The 24,894-nt window shown below is 27.6% G+C and overlaps 1 protein-coding gene across 2 annotated transcripts; it reads left to right on the forward strand.

Moving 5' to 3' along the window:
• Nucleotides 1–8,564: 8,564 nt before the first annotated feature.
• Nucleotides 8,565–15,776, forward strand: LOC132930432 (AT-rich interactive domain-containing protein 1B-like). 2 transcript variants are annotated; one of them, XM_060996308.1, is made up of 4 exons: nucleotides 8,565–8,794; nucleotides 8,847–8,948; nucleotides 13,471–13,587; nucleotides 14,041–15,776. In XM_060996308.1, exons 2-4 carry the CDS (start codon nucleotides 8,925–8,927, stop codon nucleotides 15,397–15,399), a joined length of 1,500 nt encoding a protein of 499 aa, XP_060852291.1. In that variant the 5' UTR covers nucleotides 8,565–8,794; nucleotides 8,847–8,924; the 3' UTR covers nucleotides 15,400–15,776. The 2 variants fall into 2 exon arrangements, with proteins under 2 accessions (XP_060852291.1, XP_060852290.1); XM_060996307.1 differs by having other exon boundaries at nucleotides 8,565–8,948.
• Nucleotides 15,777–24,894: the final 9,118 nt, after the last annotated feature.

A 24,894-nucleotide genomic window follows, 5' to 3' on the forward strand; every position in this document is an offset into this window, starting at 1 on the left:
AGTATTGTTTCATAAAACCGTAAATAGTAATAATTATTAAGCTATTTAAACTATATAATATGTATGTTCTAATACATGCTAATGTTATAGATATTTTTAGTTATTATCATACATATTGCATTCATAAATGTATAAAGCAAACTCAAAAATATGATTTGAACATAAAAATATTTAACAAAACAACATGGAAAAATATTTAAAATATATCGCTAGTTCAATTACTGCAATGAAACATAATAATTACATTCCTCGGACATTCTAATTATATGTTCAACAAGCCAGAATATTTGTATTTTTTAACAATAAACTTGGCTTCTAATTAATTAAATATAAGTAACAAATTAGTATAACTCTGCTATAGCTATTTTCAAGACTGGGCATTAACGAGTTAAAAAGTTAAAGTTATGTTACTTTTAACTAAATTACTTAACGAGCTACTTTTATTTTCATAAGTAACTTCTAACTTAACTAGTTTCTTTTTTTTAGTTAACTTGCCCAGCCTTGATTATTTTCAATATTTAATACATATAAGTATTAAGTCATAATAATATTAACGCTTTTGCGTCAGTTTTAACACAACAGGTGTATTAAAACTGACGCAAAATCATTCGTTTCTGATTAATTTAAGAGTTGAATTTATCTATATATGTATATTTTGATGATACATATATATTGTATTACCGCTATTAGTAGTATAACATAATGTTATTACAGGAACAAATAAATATTCAAAAACAAAAATGCTAAATTAAATGACTATGTAAAAATATACTGTGTCATTTTATCGTGGACTTGTGTTGCTAACATGATGGTTTATGAAACCCTACAAACCACCTACGTAGAAATGGTTTTTAGTGAATATTATAATGACATTATTATGTTATAAATTTAAAACTATGTTTTCGGATTGATACTTTATGTCTTTATTATGGAATACGTTGAACTATACGTTTTTCTCTCAGAGTGGTTTCGATATAAAATTACAAAATTGAATTTTTTTTTTTCGTGAGACTATTCGTAGTCGTATTTTATCGTGAAACACTATCCAGTTTTGCATATTTTGTTTTTTATTTCATCGCTTTAGGTTAATTTGAAACTATCTGGTTAAACGATAATTATTATTATGTATATATATATATATATATATATATATATATGTAATACATATGCATGTCATGTAGATAATAAATAATATACATTTTTACTCAGAACTGTGAAAATGTCCATCTATCTTTTTTTCTTTTTTTTTTTCAAAAATTATAAATAAATAATAGCCATTTAGCTTTAAAAAAAATGATAATTTAAAACTTCTACGAATTTAACAGTTAAGATTCATCTTAATATTGTATTAAACATTTAAAAATAATATAGATGATAATTTAACAATTTTTCACCATTAAAAATACTTTTATTGATCTCATGTGGTATCGATTACTAGTTAGGTATTATAGTTTAGAAAACCATAAAAATGTATTACATAAATAGGTCTTGTAATATGATTTTAATACTATTTTTACATTTCTTTAACAACCGTACAGAATTCGGATGTAACTATTTTGGGCAATAATCATCATGTATATGGAATAATATGAATAATATATCAATGGTAACAATATAATATGTTATGGCATTTATTGTTTGTGATTTTTTTTCAATTGTATTTAATCGTGGACAGAAAATCACAAACGTATTGAATCGTAATCTTGTTTTATAATGCACCACTATTATACAACACAGTCTAAATACGTGACCGGGTAACCAGTAAAACTTCTATTGTCGCATGATTTTGCACTTAATTGTGACGTTGACTTTAAACGTGAGAGAATTTCAAGATGAGTTGCCTACAGGAAATAGAAATTTGAACAAAAGTACGTCAATCCTAGTCAACTAAATTTTCTGAATGTTTGATGTATGGTATTAAATTATACATATTTTATTTAAACTGTATACTTAATATATATATAAAACTATTGATTGGCCTGATTATAACTAATCAATATCCAAGGTTATACCAATAAGGAGTAAAGTAAATATTTATAAAATTAAAATTATTAAAGTAAAACGATATTTTTGTAAAAAGCTTAAAGTGGTAATTTAAAAATTTAAAAACATATTTTATCACAGTATTAACGAAGATAAGATCGATCAATAATTCATCGTAATTTAACCTAACGATGTGACATCAACAAGAGCTGGTTTAATAGAAGCATTAAAAAAAATGAATCGCATACGGTAAAATTATATTCTCAGGTTACGTCACTGAGAAATAACAGAATTTAATCATTAAAACTACAACTAACGTACGAGAAAAAACTATTCTACGAATAAAAATGAAAAAAATTCGATGATTATAAAAAATATAGAAAAAATTATATAATAATGTATCTACTAGTGCTTACTGAAAAAATAAATAAAACATTTATTTTTCAATAAAAAATTGTGATGATTTTTAATTATTGTAATCTATCCGTCAGACTAACTTGATATTATGAAGTAGCTCATTGATCAAAATAGTTTTTTTTAACTCTATAAATACATTTTATTTCAATATGGTGAATAAATTACATTAACAAGAAAAAAATATTACAAAGAGAAAAGACTTATTTTAAAAATATACGGTTTACCATTGGCACAATCTAAAATTGACAAAAAAATAAACCATTTTTCAAATATTTGTGTTGTCTATCAATTCGTAGATACGCGAACTACCGAAATATCGTACTGAATCCAAAGTTTAGTCTGTCCTTTACAATTTTAAACTAAGTACAATCTTATTGAATATAATATGGGTAATCCACGGGTAGTTGACCATTATTAGTGAAGAAATAATTCCAATTAAAAATATAACATATTAGATTGTATGGTATATATAATAATATGTATATATTACAATTATTGCTCTATTGTTACATTATAACATAAGAGTGTTTCTTTGGTTTTTACTTTTCAAAGCCTAGCAAATTAAACGGTTATGTTTGTGTGTCTATATGTTTAAGGGATCCACTGCTGAGTTTATCGCACTTATGGTTCAGAAATGTTGTAAATTTAAAAGTAATCTTATACCCGTCGATGTGCACCTTGGAGCACTTATTCTTTTTAATTTTACATTTAAAACAAAAAATCTCACAAAAATATTTATTTTTTTTGTTTATATACGGTTGTCATTGGTTACAGAAAATAAACAAATAATTATAAGTGGATATAATTTAGAATTGTATTTTATAATATAAGCCAAATCACTCATTAATGTGTTAAAAACACGTGTAATTTATATTTCAACGGAGTTTAAGACGAATAAATCCACTGGCATTATTATATATGTCACACGCAACGCCGTGCAGAATCCGCTAGTAGTAAAATAAGATTAGCATTTAACGAACACGGTTATACTTAAGGCGTCATGACATAGGCAATTTTGTCGTTTGTTGCGAGCTGATATACAGTATTTGCGTATATGTGAGAGAGGAACTATTATTAATTTTGTTATGCAACGCGCAATTACATGGAATAAGTGTGAAAAAACAAAACCAGTTATCAAGAGCAAAAATATACATTCAATAAACTTCTGACGATAATTCGTTAATTCGATGATTTTGATTTTAGATAATATGATAAAGTGTACAAAAAAATAATTAATTTGACAACAAGACTTTACTACCTACTTATCAGACTGCTCACTTATTGTATTACTAAGCTTTATTCAGTTATTATTTTCCATTGATAATGTTTATAATTTACTACTTTTTGGGATATTTATATAATCGTAAAACAAATAAAAGGGTGGGAAGTTAGTGGGCATCGCTCTGCTGTATAGTAGAGTTGAAGAGGTGATCACTATAATGTATGTGTTAAATTTTAATGCAATGACAGGTATCATTGTATACGAAAAACGATACTAAATGGAGATGATTTGTCAGTCTAGAATAATTAGTAGGATATATTATATTATTAGTTATATTTAAATTGTAATATTATATCGTTATTTTACACGATTTCATAAAAAATTAATTTTCATGCGTTCATAAATTTTTTTCTATAACACTGGCGTTTTTTTTTTTTTTACAGTTATTTGAAGAAAAAGTTATGGAAAACCTTGTAGTATTGGATTTATTAACCTTAGGTATAAATCACAAACATTTTATGAATTTTTCACTTCAAAATTACTTGCAAATTTTCCCAATTTTGACACATTTCGTAAACATTTGAACTTTAAATGCTTATAAACAAAAATTGCAACTAACGATTTTTGATTTTTTTTTTTTACTTCGATTTATAATAAACTTTCTATTAAATTTAAAAAAAAATTTGGAATGCTAAATTTTTTTAATTATTTAAAAAAAACTTAGAAAAATCGATAACTTCAATTGTATATAAATAGTTTAAAAAAAAGTCAAACTTATTTAAAAAATTTAATCGTAAATACATAACATTAATATAAAAATTTGGTGAAAATTTCAAGTTTTTACAATGATTTGTTTTTGAGTTACATGCAGCCAAATAAAAAAAATCAATTTTGTCTAAAACTGATTATGCGTGAAAATTCCCGTTTTTTCGTTACTTTTTTAGGGTTTTTCTGATGCTTTTGAAAATTATTGTAAATTTTTTACTTTTGACCCTCCAAAATATCAATAGATGAACTTTCCTTTTCAAAGAGGAGCTGAAGTCAAAAATCAAAGCATTATTTCTACTTCAAAACGTGATGACAGACACAAAAATAAAGATAATAAAAACACACATCATTGTAAAATCAATACATTCTTCACTCCGTTGAGAATTTAAAACAAAGTATTCTAACTGTAAATAATAATATGTAAGATTGTAAAGTATGACAATTCAGCAAAAATAATTTGTTTACAAATTACGATTTCAAATCGTTGAATTCTATAACTCGTCTCAACTCAGATATTTCAGATATTTTCAGGGAGTAATAATATAATGTATTTAAATATTATATTATAGTTTACAGAGAAAAATAAACATTATATTACTAAATTAAAAGGAAAGGACTTGAAATGGTTAAAATGTTGAAGTTTAGTCAACAATTTTACTCATTTATTTTTTATTTTATTAGTTAATAATTTTGTAATTAACTTAAGAACTTAAATATTTTAATTTAGTTTTAAAATAACTTAGGTTTTTTAAAAATAATACATTAAGTTGAAATTAATAGTATTTTTGAAGTTTTTGGTTTTATAAATTAATATAATATATAATTCTGCGCGTAAACGTGATTTTAAATAAAAATAATGTAATAGTTTCTGTTATGTTACTTGCTAAAATAATGTTATATAGAGATATATACAAGTACCTACTTTTTATGTGATCCGTATACTAATTTTTTTTTCATTTATTTAAAATAATTTACAATCTATAAAATAATTAGTATGGTATAATCAGAAAATTTGATAGTTAATAATGGCTAGCAAGTAGCAACGGGAAATTAACATTTACTGACTGGCATTCAGCAGTACCATCCGGCAGCGTACTAATTAAAAAAGTGGATTAAATTTGTATGCAGTTAAGTTAATATTTTTTCCACATTAACTCAAGATTGGCGAGTTGATTTTATTATTTTTTTTTACTATTAAATTCTAACTCAATAACGGTCTTGTGTCAATTTAACTTAATTTGAGTTAATCATTTTCATTAACTCGTTCGTCTTTGAATCGTCTACATCCGATGTGCTGTATACATTGTATCCGTAGGATTCACTCCGGCCTATAATGTATGGCATCTATATACACCGTTGGTATATAATAGGTGGTACTTACCATGTTGATTTAGACTGAAACGAATGTCTTGTAAACGGTTTACGAAACACTGCGAGGTGGTTATGGCGGGCGGGCGTAGGGGGGAGGAGGAAAATAATGCAAATAATTCAAAAAATAGTGGCATTTTGAAATTGCCTGGACAATCAGCGCGCAATTAGACATGACCCAGTAAACACGAATCTTTGGCCCGTGATTATAATAGTCGGCTAGCGCCCCGGTAACCGGTGCAATTTTTTCCGACAATTTTGCAAACGACCCGTTGCCCGCGTTAACATAATCTGCAATGCAACAGCCATGTTTAGCGAACGGTTTTAGGCACAGACGCGTATTACGTGCTGGGGTCACGCACGGCACACGTGTTTTCCTGTCTTAACACGCCGTGTCCGTATAGACAATGCCGGTGGCGTGCCGACGATTAATCGACATTTAAATTCGCCGTGTACTCGCGGCGCGTGTAAGTATAAAACTAAACCGTATTATAATGTTATTATTATTATTATTATTCTCGGGACACGACCACGGGGAATCGTAATGTTATTGCTTGTACACACTTGAGTATCGCCTAAGATTTACGATCGTAGTACAGCCGCGGTGTGCGATATGCGCGATCTCCAATATTGAGATTGACATGGTCCTAATGATCGTGTCGTTTGACAGGTATACCTATACCATACCTATAACAGGTATATTAAGACGATTTACTGCAAATAGTTCACGGGTGTGTGTATATAGTCGGGCACATTTTTTTGTATACGAACAGCATGCGGATATCATGGATATTGACCAAACACGAAATACCGTATTTGTGTGATTGATTAACTGCACTCGGTTTAGTCCGTTTTTCAACTATATATGTATTATTGCTGCAACAAAAACAATACTTAATATATTAATTAAATACGTGCGTACCGCCTTCAGACGAAGTTGATAGATTAAATTGTCTTTGTGTCCGATGTGTATTTTATTTAATTCTTGTTTTGTAATAAACCCTAAATTATCCAACCTACACACAATAATATGTATTGAAGTTTGTAAAACAAACAATTCGTTCAATGATTTGATTTTGAACTAATCGTGAATTAAATTGAATTGTTGAGCAACTGGTTACGCTGTTGTTCTTTTGTTTCTACGCTGACATTTCGAAATTATAACAATCAAAACAGTACAATATATTTGTATAATATATAACACACAACATGACATATATAAATACATATAGGTAATAGGTATATCTATTATGTATACATAATAATATGCATGTAACATATCAAATACTAAGACAAATTGACGTTTTTTTAACAATTATTTTTATAATTTTTAAGAGTATAAAATGTAGTAACTACTTAATATTCTCTCAAATGCCTTTTATTTATTTCTATATATTGAATGTTATTTTTTGTTATCCATCTTTTATTAGTTCAAACAAAAACAATCTCTCTTAGTTATTTTGTTTTGATGGAATCCACCTCTGCTTCCACAATCAGCCAGTTTGCTGTCATCTTAGCAATCAAGTGTATAATGAATACAGATACAGTTGATGCTTTTCTTTATCCGAGTTTTTTTTTTTTTGTCATAAAGTGTTGTTTTATTTTCCTTTATGTTGTCTCTTTACAAAATTTAATATATTTTTTCATCAACCATTTCGCTTTTAATTTTTTATAGTAAAACTCGTACCTTTCCATAAACATTAAAAAGTAAGATTATTTTAAGTAAATGCATTGTAAAATAGTAGCCGTACTGTGAAACTTGAGAAATTCATTTTTGAAAATTAAATATAGGTAATGTGGGTACCTACTTATTAAATATTTTTAGCTCATAAATCATATATTTTAACCATATTAAGACATTATATTGTAATCAAATTATAGTTCCTGCAGCAATGCATACGGTATTTGACTATCCGCAATTTGATGTTGTTTGTTAATTAATTAAGTAGCGGCGTGTGTTAAATACTATTTATATCAATTTAACGTGGTACCGTAATATCGAGGAGCTACTGCAGCAGCCCAGCTAGGACGCTTAAATTTTAATGTACATCATTACTTGTCATCAAGTAAATAATATTAAAGGTTTTTTTTTTTATTATTAAATTCATTAAACGTATTAAATCTATCTGTTATTCTACTGCGCTATCGCATATCAATGGTAATATCTAATTGTCATCATCATTATTAGTTCATATTATAGTAATGCAGCAATGCGTGCAGAAAACACGTACACAACTACACTACCGAACAGCAGTATAACATGACGTTCGCACATACGTAGATAGATCATATATTTATAGATACATATATTATTATATTATTGTTGTACCGTTCCGGAAAATCGATTTCATTAATAAAATAATAATATTATATAGGCACATCTAGTATAGGTACACCTAGTAAACACCGTAACTATATATGATATGTACTACCTATATTATATTATATTATGTTATGTTATGAATGTTATGATATTCCTACATCCATTGTAGACCAACCGACAGCGCACACGTCGGTAAAATAAAATATGTATGTAATATATATATTATTATATATTAGGCATATTATAGTAAGTGGAAATCTAGGGTATTTATAACAATGTCAGAAGACGTAACTGCAGGATAATAATAATATAATATCACACACACACGCGGCGTACAACTCCCTCTACCTATAAATCCTACTGCTGTTTTTTTTTTTTTTGTTATCCTTTCGGTTATTATGTCATGACTCGGATCTGGTGGCAGAGAAAAACGGTGCTAACAGTGAAAAATGGAGGGAAACTAAGGCGATACATAATTAACGGTCTCGAGCCAGTGTCCGTCATAGACCACGCCACCATCATACCGGGAAATCGTAGTTGTTTATTAGATAAAGTACAGAGCTGCTGCATTATCATTATCATTATCGTTACTATTATTATACTTTTTATTTTTGTTATTAGTAGTACCTATAATACCTATATTATCGTTGTGGTCCATGTTCTAAATATTATTACTGTCAGTTCCTCCGGACAGTTCAGTCGACGTCTACAAAAATTCGAACGGTGGGCCGTTTTCAACTCTAATACCGTCGTCGTCACAGACAGAACTTCTAGAGATACGCTGTAATATTAAAATATTAAGGAATTCTGAGAAAAAAACATTAGCCGATCTGCTTGCAAAACATGAACTCCGCACTACCAAACCGAGTAAGTTCCTGCATATTTATAATACATAATATTATAATATTATATGCGTACATAACAATAATATAATATTATAATCTCTTTTGAATATCGACTGCAGCTACTGCGAGTTATAACTCGCTATCTTCTAAGATATCGGACTTTTTCCACGAAAATCATTTCTCAGCGAATGTTTTGAATATTTTTACGAACGATTTGTGAAACGTGGATACCTAGTACGTGGTACATAATAATATAATATGATTTTATGCCACAATTAAGATAAACTTAGCGAAAAATACATCACTTTGAAACGTATATGTCTTTAACATCAGATAACAGTTAAGTGTTCGTAATATGTATCGTGTTTTTCATTATAAATTCAAGTACCCCCATTGCTGGGAAAATCGTAAATTCGCATGTAAGATAATCATTTTAGTTTATATAAGATATAGGTAAGTAGTTGTATTATATATAATATATACATTATTTCGATACGTAGCAAATGACGTGAATGAAATTGGAGATATTTTACAACTACTGTTGTTTTAGTATATTATTACAAGGTCATATCGTATTACATTATACTGAGGAAATATTTCAGAGTGATTTTTTGTATGTTTATTAATAAAATATTTAATATTTATACATAATAATATTATATTATATACTATCTAAATAAAATATTTATTTTTAATAATATAGAATATATTAAATATACTTTTGGTACCAATTATCGAGACCTTTTATAAGATTCATTTAGAATGATTAAACCTTTCAATAAAATAATTTTTTCCAAATAAAATTATATTTCCTGTACATTTTTTTAAAATGGAATAGTTTAGCTTTATATAATTACTTAAAAGGGCCCTTTGTATTCTAAAGCTTGACAGATTATAGATTAAAATATCAATATACCAGATAACATGTTAAAATTATTGTAGTTTAATGTTTAATCTGAATTTTTTAAAAAAAATATTGGTAGGTATCTAATATTTAGCACAGAGAACACTATACATCTTAAATAGAACTTTTTCATATAATTTCAATTTTTTACGAATTATGGCAGGTAATTAGAATTACTATTAACATAATTTAAAATTCTAAGATCCTGTATGGTATACAGATAGGTAGTTTCAGACATAATTCATTCAGATTAACTACCTACTATAAGTTTTGTCTTAAAAATGTATACCTACGGTATAATCATACTAAATTGTTTGAAAATGTAATCTAAATTCATATTTTTTCTCATCACATATAATGGCATGTAGAGGTGCAAGTAAAAATTACACTTTTGTATTATGTTTCTCTCTAGTCGATTTTCTCCTCTTACGTAGATTACGTTCACTATACAATAACTAAAGCAATGGATAATATTGTTATTGAAAAATTTTCCTATCTAAAACTGTCAACTATGTTTCGTTAGAGAGTGACCTAATTTGTTTTCAGATCTTCTGATACTTCCAACCCATTTAATTTTAACAATTTTAGTAAATTTTATTTTATTTATGAATACGTTTTGAAAAAATAAATAAAATTAAAATAAACACGTTGGTAATTGCTGTAGATTATATTTAGTTTTGTACAAACTTCCTGACTGACAATATTGGGGATAAAGTTTTAAACAAGGACTTATTTTGAATATGAATTTATATTAAGATATATCAAATCTATTAAAATTAAAAACTTACTTTTTAGTTGGTATTATATAAATAATTATAAAATATGAAAAAATTCATTTCCATCTTTTCAGTCTGACTTTATAACGGTAGAATGGTTTTGAAATTATAAAAAATCTTGTTTTTTTTTCTAAATTATTTAAACCGAAGTCAACCAATCAAATAAATTATTCGCTATAGTAGAATTTATTGTTTGAAAATATACAAACTATTTAAGAATTATTTATTATTTTATTCATTTAAAATAAACTTTAATTAACATATTATGTGAGATAACGTATCATAATATTTAGATTCCTTCATCAGAAAGTCAACACTAAAATAAAATTGAAAATTGATTTACATCTATTACTCGAGTGTTGTTCACTGTTGAGTAACGTAAGATTTGAATAATTAACCTCAACCTAAATAATATACTACTTGGACGAGCTGTTTACTTGGAATAAATGCACGACATATCCACACTCCAAAATTGCCATAAATGTGTGTCTATAAGTATTGTACTCAATAAATATTTACTTACTAGGGTATAATGGCAATTTGTTTTGACCGATAAAATAAAAATATCTTTAATATACTCATACTTACACTGAAATTTCTATGTAAAAAATACTTATTATATAAAAATATATATATACTCGTATAATATATTGTTTTTCTTGCCTACTTTTGAATGTCAATACTCGAACAATAATATGATATGACAGCTAGTGATTCTATTAAAGTTAGAAATTATATTAATATTACTCTTACCCACAACTTGCAATATCTACCATAACCATGATATATATAGGGCAAAAAATCATTATATCGTATCAAATTTATAATTTAAAAATAATATTGTACAGTGTACACACATGCATTGTGACTTGTGAGTACTGAATAAGGGGCACGGATATTTAGTTTCTAACAACAACCGTAATAAAATATTATCATTGCAGATACTAATATGTTTAAAATTTTTTTTTAATTTTAAGCATTAAAAATTTGAATTTCTGAATTTCACTTTTATTCTTATTAATTTTACAATTAAACAAAGAAATCAAAGCGAATAAGAATAATACTCGAACAGAGGCACGACGCACGTTGGTCAATGAATCGCACCAAAATAAAAACGATTGTCTAACGATTTTTGTCATCTGTTATGTACGAGTTAATATTAGTATATTAATTTAATATCGACTTCAATAGTTCAATAGTCAATAATACACATTAAATAACTGACTAAAAATAAAAATAAAACGGTATAAAAAAAAAGCATTTATACAAAAAAATCATTAAAACATGGATTTATATGCCCTGACCCATGAAATATGTAAAAATATACAAAATAAGATTTTGTATTTGAACTACAAATAATTCAAAACAAATTTTGGTCGAATCCGTTTTATTATACAGTATAGTGAAAAAAACATGTAAATGCACTTAATGCGCAGCATTGGTTATAAGTAAATATACATTTAATTGGTTTGATTACAATATATTTAATCTAAACTTAATTGACTAAAATGTTATGTTTGGATATTTTTAAAATAATCAAATTCCTTTTACGTGTTTAAGAAAAAAATATGATACATTATGTGGGTTGACGATTTCGAATTTAACATTCAACGTTAATACTAAATTTAAATTATAATATGACTTTATTGGTTACAAAATAAGAATATTTTAATTTTTAATATAGAATACATTATTGTGTGTACCAATCAATATAGTTTCTATGTACTTAAATCTATAATGCCATTCAAACGTTTGTTTAATAATTAAGATTATTGAAGTTCTTTTTCTCCTACACGTTAAATTATGTAAACGTCTTTATGCAAACCTTCTCGGCAGGAAATGTTTATTGACACGATTAGATTTTTATGTAAGCTTACAGAAAATCAGCTAAATTAAAAATGTTGTCATAATATTATACGTATATGATAGAACTCTGGTTCTATTTAATTTTTGAGAAAAGTGGAATATTCGTTAATTTTTATTTTTGCTAACTATCGATGTGTCATAGGTACCTAGTATTCGATCGTAATAAGCCACTAATGATATTTAAAACATTGAGTCAACGAGAAAGACACCGTAAGAAAAACGTCAAAATAATTCGTAATAATAGAGACTTAGATAAACAAATATTGGTGCATTGTATATTGGTCTTGAATTTGAACGTGAATTAAGATTCAGGTGTTTTTTTTGTTCACATATTATAGCGTGTTTAGCAGTGTTATTGTAAAAAGACAAAACGGGTGGAGCAAATGCTTCATGTTCAAAGTAAATAATAGATTACCGATCTCCGTTGTGTAGAAATTGTGTATTTTGCAAATAAAATTCCACATGTAATAATATATGCGTATATTAATAAAAAAAAAAATGAACGTGAAATAAATTCACGGATTTATGTGTAGTTAAATAGAAACAGTGCGTTGTGTTCGTGGGAGTAAAAATGTGTCATTTTTCGTATTTCACAAAAGAAAAAAAATCGATTTATTTTTTCAAACGTATCAAATTTCAACTTATTACATCCATAAATAATTTATTGTTATTCATGAACTATCGTATGTAATTATTGAGAATCCAAGCAAAACAGATATAGATATACATTTAGCATATATCAATATAATCTTATTTAACATTATTAACATAACACACTTGTCTCCAATAAAATACTAACATTTAAATATGATTATAATTATTTATTTTCATGCCATGGTTTAATTACAATTGATGACCAAAACCAAAGTAAATATAAACAACAAAAATATTTATGCGATTATTCACTGCATGCAATTTTTATTCTGTAGCAGAAAAAGTGTATTATATTGTAAACTGTAGTCCCCAACTGCAATAATGATATGAGAAATCCGTTTTAGGCGTTCAGAATATTAATTTTTGTGACATGGGCGCATAGAGTTGTGTGGTGTCAATATTTCGGTGAGCAGATAGGGGACGGACGTGGTCATAACGAAGAACATCATGAAGATCATCACGTAAGTATATGAAAAACGAACTTAATATATTATTAATAGTAGTGGTAACTGGTGGTTGCAATAACAGCTTTACTGCTTTTTGTGATGTGAATAATCGATTCAATATTGAATATTATATGAAAATAAAATGAGTTTAAATCATGATTTTGAAAGGAGAAAAATGTAATATCAAATTGACAAACCAAAACAGAAATCAAATTCAGGGTACGCAATATGCGTGGGTGTCAACATTATTCTTGATTTTAAATTAAGTCTTAAAAATTATTTTCTGCTCACACTTTTTATTTTTTTCATCTGACAATAATAAATCAATAACACCGTAATTTATTTTTAACATAAATTTACCATTTTAAATTCTATTTAAACTGATGTCGTTACTTCATTTAATCCGACAGTCAGTGACCAATAACACTGTGAATAAGTTTTAAATTCGAACTTTCGATCGGTTCGCAGGTGAAACCGTTGTACAAGTACGGGTATTGGGTGCACGATCCCAAAACCAAGGATGTCAAGAGCCACTGGGAACACCGGGACGGGGACACTGTGCACGGATCGTACTCGTTTCTTCAACCGGACGGGCACATGCGAGTGGTCGAGTACACGGCCGACAAGCACAACGGATTCAACGCTCACGTCAAGTACATGTACGAAGGACACGGAGAGAGTAGCGACGGAGGTGGCGGGGATGGGGGTGGATTCGGGGGTAGTGGTGGTGGATTTGGGGGAGGCGGCGGAGGCGGCGGCGGCGGCGGTGGCTTCGACTTTCATTTAGAGGACGCGTCGGGAAAACAATCGGCGCATATCGGAGGTAGAGGTGGCGGAGCGAGTGGCCGATCGAAGCAGCCGTTGCAAAAGTTCTACAAGAAACCGCGGACGGAAAAACAAGGCGGCCAACCGGGCCAATACAAGAAGCCCCTTCAGTTCGACAGCCGTCCGAAATCGGTCAGTGGCTACAAGAAACAGCGGCTGTCGCCGGTGGGCGCGGAACAGTCGGCCGAACACCACGTCGGCGGCGGCAGACCCAACGGCCATTTCGATCAGTTGCCCAAGTTCGGAGCGCCCGGACATTATCACGCCAATCCGCTGAGCGGCGGCGGCAGCGGTGGCGGTAGCCCCGAACGTTATCACGCGAATCAGCTGAGCGCGGGCGGCGGAAGTCCCGAACGTTATCAGGCGAACCATTTGGGCGGCAACAGTCCGTTCGGGTATCTTGCCGAGGACCAGGGCGCCGAACAACCGGCCGAACACTTCTCCCGCAAGTATTCGTCACCGGCGACGGCCGACACGTCCGCTTATCTGACCGGCATCCAACACCTTTCGTCCGAACACGACCCGGTGGTGCACCGTCAGCCGGACGTCGCGCCCGCAGCGTCGACGGAACGCCAGCACCACAGGAGTTCGTCTGAGGAACGACAGCAACAGGTGCCGGGCTCAGAGCTGGAGCCGCCGCGACTGCCACAGGAGGACGGGCTCGACGAAAGGCCTCGCGACGACGGCAACGCACCGGTGCAGTACGACGACGACGAAGACAACCGTTCGCGCGAACGAGACGACGGGGACTACCGAGAAGATCACGCGGCCGATTCCGCAGACGAAGCACCGATAACCGTACAAAAGCAACCGTTACGAGAATACCGTTTCGAGGAGCCGTATCCGTTCGAAATTCCCGAAAACGTGCGGATCTCCGGCAAATACCAAAAGAGACACTCGCCGCAGCCCTCGCTAGTAGACTCGCACCGGTATACGGCCGCATCGTCGTACTTCCCCAGCTGGTACCGCGGCAGCAGCGACCTGAACGAACACTACCATTAGAAGAGACACGATGACTGCGGGGAGAATTCGGGGCCGAGTTCCGACTCAACGCCGGACGACTATTTACCAGCATTAGCATTAGTATCACAGTTGCGATTTGTTATGTTATTTGTTATTATTGTTAAACCGTTTTAGTTTAATATATACCGATATTTCCGCGGCGAGAACTGCGTATATGGGGTATAATTGTCTAAACGTATAATATGACTTATTGTTATACACGCATGGAGGTACAGTCGAATACAATTATAATGTATCGTCTTCGTCGAATCGATCAGATTACATGTTTCATATTCGATACAGACTGTTATTATTTTTGTACAGACGCATGTGTTCGGCGTTTAGCTACAAATTACAAATAAACCACGGTTACCATATTTATGTGTTAGTAAATTTAATATTATTATATGCACGAAGTTACCCCAATTAAAACTCTACTGTCACAACAACAGTAAACAAAGTCATTATTTTGCACGACCATAAATTAACCTATGACGTATCAAAGTTGCAGAAATTCAATGACAACGCCGTTGACGAACACGTTACTATATACGATAACGAAACTGTAGCTATTGTAATAGGCATAGTGTTTTGTATCCATTCCTAAAGGTTTTGTGTACGTACTCGTGTCTTATTTGAATAATATTATTAAAAAAAAACTTTCAGCGTTCGTCATCATCTACTGGGCAAAAAAATATGTCTAGCAGTGGATTGAAAAACGTTTCGGGAAATCATTTTACTATTATAAACGAATATCATTCAGATAGTAGATAGTCGTTTGTATTGAAAAATCACGTAATTCGAACAAATCAAAAACAGTTTTCAAACCCAGAAAAACTTTTTATCGAACCTGAAACTCAAATTACAATATTTTAAAGCCCTTTTTGATTTATTACGTTCTTAACAATTTAATGTTTGATTCGCAGTGAATGATATCGGTCTAACAAGGACGTATCTTAAAAACTTCAAACGGATATTTTCTACAAAATAAATATTTAAAGTGTCACTTTTTATTCATAAATACCTCAGTAAAATGTGTATTGTATCAACTTCTTGCAAATATCTTGTGTTTAAAAACACTTTAATTTTTGCTTACTATCACATATTTATGATAATAATATTTACTTATTTTTTATTTTTTTTCTTCTAAATTTATCGTACGAGTATTGTTAAATTGTACTTAATTTTTAAATCAATTCGATAAAAATTACAGTCAATATATATTATTACTATGACTATAAGTATAATAAATAAAATATTAGGTACAAAATTATTATTTGGGTACATTATTTTTAACTAGCAACTATAAGATTATTAATTATAAATAATATTATTTAGGTTTAGTAAGGTATTATTGTATGTATATTGTGTATTATACTATTATGTTAATTATTCCTATTAAAATATAATATATTATATTATACATTTAGTTCGTTATTCACATAATTTATAAAGTCGTTTCAAAAAATATATAAATGTATAAAATAAAGCGAATCAGACGTTTAAAATTCAAAAACAAATTGGGTAACAAAATAACTTTTTTTTTAATATTAATTTTCCTTTTTTTAATAAAATTATAATTTATAGTAATATTTTATTATCTTAATAAATTAGTATAACTATTTTAATGAGCTGTAATATTGAATATTCAAAATTATTACTTATGTCTTATTTGAATAATTATACATTATTTTATGTATAAAACATTTAATAAGTTTAACAATAGTTTATGCTTAGTTTTTAAAAATTTAAACTTTATATTTCAATTTTATTACATCTTCTTTGACATCATACTAACATCATTATACAGCACTTATTAAATAATTAAACTTCAAACTGTAGATATCTTGTGGAGAAAACTATGAATGTCTAATGTAAAATAAATAAAAAATATTTAAATTTTAAAATTTAAAATTTATTAATTCGATGAATATAATATCAAATTAACTGTTTAAACAAGAAAAAAATGTAATAAAATAATTCTCATTTTTATGAACAAATACCAATTAATTGAAAGAGTAACTCGTTTTGAAATTAATTTCTTAAAATTGTATTTAAACAAAATAAACCATGTTTTTAACTTTTTTTATATTTATAAATTGGCTATTGGTTTTCAGTGATCACACACGTACATATTTATAAATACTTTAGTATTAAATATATAATTATTCAAGTATACCTATGACAATGGTTTTATTATAAACTATTATCGTATATTAGTTTTATATTAGTAATGAAATTACTTTGTTGAAGCTTACAGAAAAAAACACGGGTAATCACATGCCCGCATTTTTATTGAAAAAAAATATTTATTAGACGTGTTATAAAACGGAACGTTATATCTAACTTGGAAAAAAGTAAATTATCATCATTTGTCTGAATGTCTACTGCATTTAGAAAACTGTTTTTTTTGTTCCTCTGATGTGCTTTTGTAAAGTTCTTCGACTTTATCTGCGGATATTATTTGTACTAAATATGTGTATGTGTGGTCTTTATTATAATGAACAAACTAAAATAATAATATAAAGTTTAATCGGAAAATAAGATAAGGACGCCATATTTTAATTAAATTATATTATATATGAATCATAACTTAAAATACCGACGTACACGATAGCATATCGTAAAAATTAAAGATAAACAACAAAACTCTTCAGTTTTTCTACCAAACTTCTAAGGCAATTTTGGTGTGTTTCGAAAAAAGCTACTACTGCATGCGTTCAAGCGCTAGCAGATTGTTCAAATTTCTAAAGTAAAAACGTGTAAACTTAAAAGTAGTCAAATATTCACCAACAGTACAATATACATCTTAACATTTCGAGAACCAATTTGAATCCCAAATATACGGATAATTTTGTGAGCTAAAACGTTACCCAATGATCTCTACATTATTTATTATTATTTTTTTTTTTTGTACAAAATATTCAGTCAGTCACGTTCGTAGCAAGTCTATATATATAGTAAAAAAGGCGTTATATATTACATGTCTTTGTCTCTGGAAATGGTGCAATCCACCGTGGATTTTACATAAGTGCATCTTAGAATTTTGATACTTGAAAATAATTTTACTCCGATGACGTACAACTGAAATTTTTCGTTCAAAGAACCGTATAAACAATTAAGATATTATAAATTAATAAGTATTTTCTCTCGCAGTGAAATCATGCTGAGCAATTTTTAATATGAGACTCATTGCAGTGATAAATGCAATTTATAAAATTGCGTAAGTACATCAAATTAAAAATTAAAAAAATATTAAATTTAATCAACTATCGTTATAGTTTAAACATTTCTGATGAGAGATGATTAAATTTAAAAATAACTTCTTAAAATATATATATATATATATATATTCATGAATTAACTCCAGCAGCTTGCAGTACATTTCACTAATTGTTAAAACCTTAGTTTAAAATCAGAACACGTAGACACAATTGAATTATATAATTATATTAGGTTCTATCTTATTTATTTAAAATCTATAACTTACGAATATATAAGAGGCAAATAATTTTATCCACACAATTATGTTTATCTGTTATTTTTATACTGTTATATATATATATTTAATTTCTTTAAGTTAATCGGAACTATTTTGTTAATTGTAAAAAAGTTAATTATTTAATTTGCGTTTTGACAGCGGTCGATAGCACTGACTGGGCTAATTTATAACATTTTCTTTCAGACGAACGATCTAATGTAAGATATGCCAATTAGGTTCAACTTCCTAGATGCGTTCTAAATAAATAAATGTATTTATTTATCCAGTTATTTCATTCTACGTCACACTAAGGTCACAATTCTACATCAAAATAAAAATAAATATTTATAAATAATTGGATAGACTTTAAGGAAAGAAGACACTCATTAATGACACCCACAAAGACCAACATGTAAATACGAGAATAGGTATAATACTACTAATTACATCTCGGTTTTTCTTTTTTAGTAACTATATCCGGGTTACATCCCAAGTTACCCATCATACATGACTTAACTAAAAATCCGTAACAAACTTACTATAGATACGAAATAGGAATTTGTTATAATTATTATATAATATAATATTATGAAAAAAAAATAATGAGTAGTAGAGATATACAATTTACAGTAAAAAATGTTTTTTGTTGGGTTTTGAGCTTTGGATTTATAGAAAGTGTATTCATGTTATAAAAAAAGTACCTATATTATAACGGTGTATTATTTCAGTAATGATGCGTTAAATAATGATATTAATTAAAATCAACTCTAGAAATAAATGCTACTAATGAGGTAAAAAATATCATGGCTTTATACTCCAAGATGTTTTGTAGTTTCGTACAACTGAATTATTAACAAATAAATGCTCGGGTCTTAGACCTTAGTACCATAAGCCTTGACCGAAAAATGTCTATTGACGCTGTGAACTATAAATCGTAATGAGTAATCAATTATTAATATAATACTATTTTAATGAAAAGATATTATAATATTGTATATATAATAGTCGAGTTCATTAATATAATATAAAAATAATATAACATTATTTACATCAGAATAGCGATTTTATATTTAAATATGAGGTATACGATATATTTACGTATATTGCATATTATTACAGATCAAATGCTGTGGGCTAATATGATAATAATAAATTGTAGTACATTCAGTATTGTATTGAAATTATTCATTACAAAATAAAATATAATACCATACACCTATAATAATACTAATTTTGTTATATATATCTATTCATTAATAATGCCACCGGTATCATATTTTATAGTATTTTAATACTGTTGTACCTATATCCATTTTTTTTTTGTTTCATAGAAATTATTTTAATTTTTCTTTGATTAAGGCTTTTTTTGGACTTAACAAATGTTTTTAATATTTTATTGATGTAATCTTCTTTGAACTTCTATTAATTTAGTTTCTATATGTTTTATAATATTTGAAAACTATTTGTGTGTATACAATACGAATAATTATTTACTATTGATGTTTGTACCTAATTTTTTAAATTATTAACTTAAATTTTTTTTTTTTTTACATTTATGTTACAATTGTCTATGTAGTAAATATTGAATAGTAAGAACTAATAATGTTACAGATTATAAAATAAGCTAATTAATTCATAAATTGAAAACATTTCTGATGTTCGAATTTTATTTACAAACGACGAACGGTGGCCGTAAAATTATTTATGAGTATATCCATGATATTGTGTTCGTGAGTGGATAGGTACTTTTCGAATAACGATATGCATTCAATTATTAGAACATTACTGAATTCTATTTAAATAGATACATAACAATACCCTCAATGCTAATAATACGTGCATTCTATAAGATTTACAAACACAAGATAGTCAGACAGACGAGGTTATCGTTATATGATAAGTGTTCTATGTATAAATTCATAACTATCATATGCCATATTTTAGTAAATACGTCTGCAAATATGAACTAATATTAAATGTTATTGGCACACATGCACTGTTCCCGGCTAGAATTATATAGAGAAATCAGTATCTACGCGTGTACACAACACTCGACAATATAAATTGTAATGCAAACTACCCGACAACCGTGCGTATAGTATACCTATATAACATCATATATTACTATATAATGACGGTCCTCGGACGACTAGTACTTGGTTTATATTATAGCCCAACGATAACACACTCACGTACATATACATACATAAAGATATATGTATATTGTACATATGATATTATTATATAATGTACGTTTACATAAATTACTTACCACGTAATTGTTTGAGCCAGTGTTGTGTTTAGACATTTTTTTATGGAGTCCAGATAATTGTTCAAAGACAGTACCGTAGGATATTTTGTCCTCTTCCATAGACTCAACTTCAAAACTTGGAATGGATCAAGCCGTACAGATAGTTCCATAGCACTCCCCTTATTGTATGATGAGAAAAAATAAGTAAAACATTTTTTTTTCTTTGATGCACATAACATTAGCTTAGAACGAGTAGAAATGCTGCGATACTGTAAAACTATTTCTTAAATTTAACTGTTTTAAATATATTTAAGTATGACGGTATAATATTATTAGAAATATATGATTTAAATTTCCAAAAATGTATTTGAATAAAATGCATTGATTAAAATATAATACATATTTATGTGAGGTATAAAATAAATATTAATATGCGTATATATTCATTACAAACCATTTACAATAATCAAACTAAATATTAGAAGACATTTTTATATGGATTTAAAAATATAAATCCTGGAAGGTTCCATGTTAAATCGCTGAATCACTTCCCTCATCTTGTGCTTCTTATGTTACTTATTATGCTATATATATGTTTATGTACAGCCATCTCTTTTGTAAATTTTCTGAATATAAATTAAAAAATAAATAAAAATATAATTTACAACCTCCCCCTTCCCCAACAAAAATAATTTTTAAATATCAATGTTTCCCATCAATAACAATTTATTTTATGCTCTATGTTTTGATTTTTTTTTTTTGATTTTAGATAGCTAAGCTCCTAATATTCCACGTGTTATTGCGTTATAAACACAGTACGATTATAAATCTATCAACTATAATCGTAATACACGGGTATGTATACATGGATGTAGAAAATATTTTTCAAAATATATTATTTTTATTGTTTTTATTATTATCCTGTAAAATATAACCGAATACAATTCACTGCTACCAAGCTGAGAAAATATAATTTTAAAAGCATCATTACACCTTTTTTATTTCTTGATCATCTATAATGCACGAAACTATGTATGATATTAACTACTCTATAAATTACATTAAATATGGTCTATGCTCTGTTGCATATAACACAATATTATGATACAAAAACATAATATTTTGTGTATATTATACTCGTACATATATTTTTTTTTCATATTAACACACAAAAATACAAATTTTAACTTAGTTGTGTTGAATATCAATTTATGAGCGGGGGCTGTCAAGACTTCCCTACCTCTAATCGTGCCACTGTGGTTCGAGCAACAATAAATCACACACTTATTGTGTGACGGGTGTAATTATTGGATTATTATTAAGGTAAAAGTATATAAATAGTACAATGTAAGTACAAATACATCCAGCCGTGGTGGATACCGTATGCGTACCATTGGCTTTGACATGATGCCCTAATATTATAATTAGGGTTTCATGCACTAAAAAATTTATGAATATGCATACACTTATGCACTAAAAAACAGCTAAATATGCATGAAAAATTTGAAAAATACGCACTAAAAAATAAAGAAATGGGGACAAAAAAAATGCAAAGAGACAAATTGAATTATTAATATAATATAAACAAATTGGTTCGGTATACTAGTTTTATGCGGTCGTTATATTAACTTATAATATTGTCAATTACATTTTTTTATTTTTTTATTTACGAAATATTTATATATAATATAATATTCTTATTTATATAATTAATAAATAATAATAAAAAAAAATATTTCCTAATAAAATTATATTTTTCTATTTTTTTATATCATTATAATTTTTTAAATCTTACTTTTTTTGTACGATATCACATATTTTTAATTTTATAATCTATAGCAGAATATTATTTGAAGTATTTGATACGTGAAAACCAAATATCGGATAAGTATTTTATGAGTTATAGGTAGGTATTTAAAGTCTTGATGACCGAAATAAAACGGCCACCCATCAACTTTAAATACCTATAACTCATAAGCTGCTCGTCTGAAATTTGATGGAAATAATGTGAATAATATTTTACTTCGGAATAGAAAATTTAAAATATAATTTATTGTATAAAAATTTAAAAATTTAAATAATTTAGATGTATTTATTTTTTTTTATAAAATAATCATTTGATTTTTACTTAAAAATTAAAATTATACAAAACATATGTTTTCAAAAACATTAATTTTGAAATAATGAGTGGTTTATTATAAAATAATCACCATGTATATAAACATGTTGAATTTTATTATTTTATTTTGTGAGTAGATCATGTATTATTTATTTCCGAAGTAATATTTAGATTTATATAGATATTATAGATGTATTTGAAATATACAAATGCTTACTTATTTAGAAAAATACTCCATAAATTCCAACAATCATGCATAATGATTGTATGTTTTTCTTTGGTTTATTGTAACTGTTTTTTATAATCAAACACAGAGTGATGTATGTATTGATATATTTCACATTGAGTAACATTGATTTAAAATAACCAAACATCAATTTTCGTAAATACATAAAACAAAGATTTGTTACAAGTGTACAATGAATATTTTCTTTAGATAGTATTTTAAATAAATATTTACAATTGTATTTTGTGATTTCTATTGTTACCTATATAGTTTTTCAGTTTCAAAAAATAATTTGATGTTCTGATTTCATTAATTATAATTCGTTTTTTGTCAATAGATTATTATTATATTTTATATTCTTAAATACAAAGACAATGAATTTCCGTGCTTGAAAAAAAGTAAATTATGTACACAAAATAATTTTTCTACCATAATATAACAAATAAGGTAGGTAAACGGACTGCAGAATTTATGTAAAATAATTAATCTATAGTTATAGATATTATAGGTTTTTATTTTAACATCTATTAGATATTATAGTAAATATTAAATATTTATGTAATATTTATATAATAATAAAATATCATAATATAGGGTACGTGATTTAATCAACTTACAATGTTCGGTTTTGAAACATAATGTATAAATTAAACTTTAAGCTATTGTCAGTATAGAATTTTAAATTATATTTAACATTTAATAAAAATATTGATATTTAACATCATTTTTCATACGAATAAAATAATATTAATAATACTATTTACTATTTATTATTAATTATGTATTAACTGAGTTTTTTTATTTTTTTTAAATAAACTTGGATTATAGTCTATAATATTCATTTGAATTTGTATGTTCTGCGCAGAAAATATAATTTCTTTTGAATAAACATTGGACATTATCTTATATAATATAGAACATAATACACAAATTATTGTTATAATATAATGAAACATAATTTATTTACTTAGTTTTATAAAATATTATGTTTAAATTATTACAAATAAAACATTGTTAAATTAATATATTATATTGTTATATAATAGTTATATAAATCATTGATAATGCATTTAAGGGGGATTGATTGTAATTTTTAACATATTGAAATATATATTGTATAACACACATGGTATAAAAGGTATCTAATTGTAATTCGAGAAATGCATATTCTAATTGATTCGTTATTGGTTATTTATGTAGAACAATATATTATGGTTTCAGATTTCAGTGTTTAAATAATGGTACACGCTCGAATTACACGATAAAACAATGTCATCGATATACATATATAGTCACAATAAGAATATATTCTAATATTTTATTATTATTAAATTTTACATTAAACTAGTAAACAGTTCAACAAAAACTGATATGTTTGAAAAATCGGATTTTAAAACGAAAGTAGTGAATTGTTATTA

The sequence above is a fragment of the Rhopalosiphum padi genome, chromosome 4 (assembly GCF_020882245.1).
Source record: "Rhopalosiphum padi isolate XX-2018 chromosome 4, ASM2088224v1, whole genome shotgun sequence".
In the NCBI taxonomy this organism is placed as follows: domain Eukaryota; kingdom Metazoa; phylum Arthropoda; class Insecta; order Hemiptera; family Aphididae; genus Rhopalosiphum; species Rhopalosiphum padi.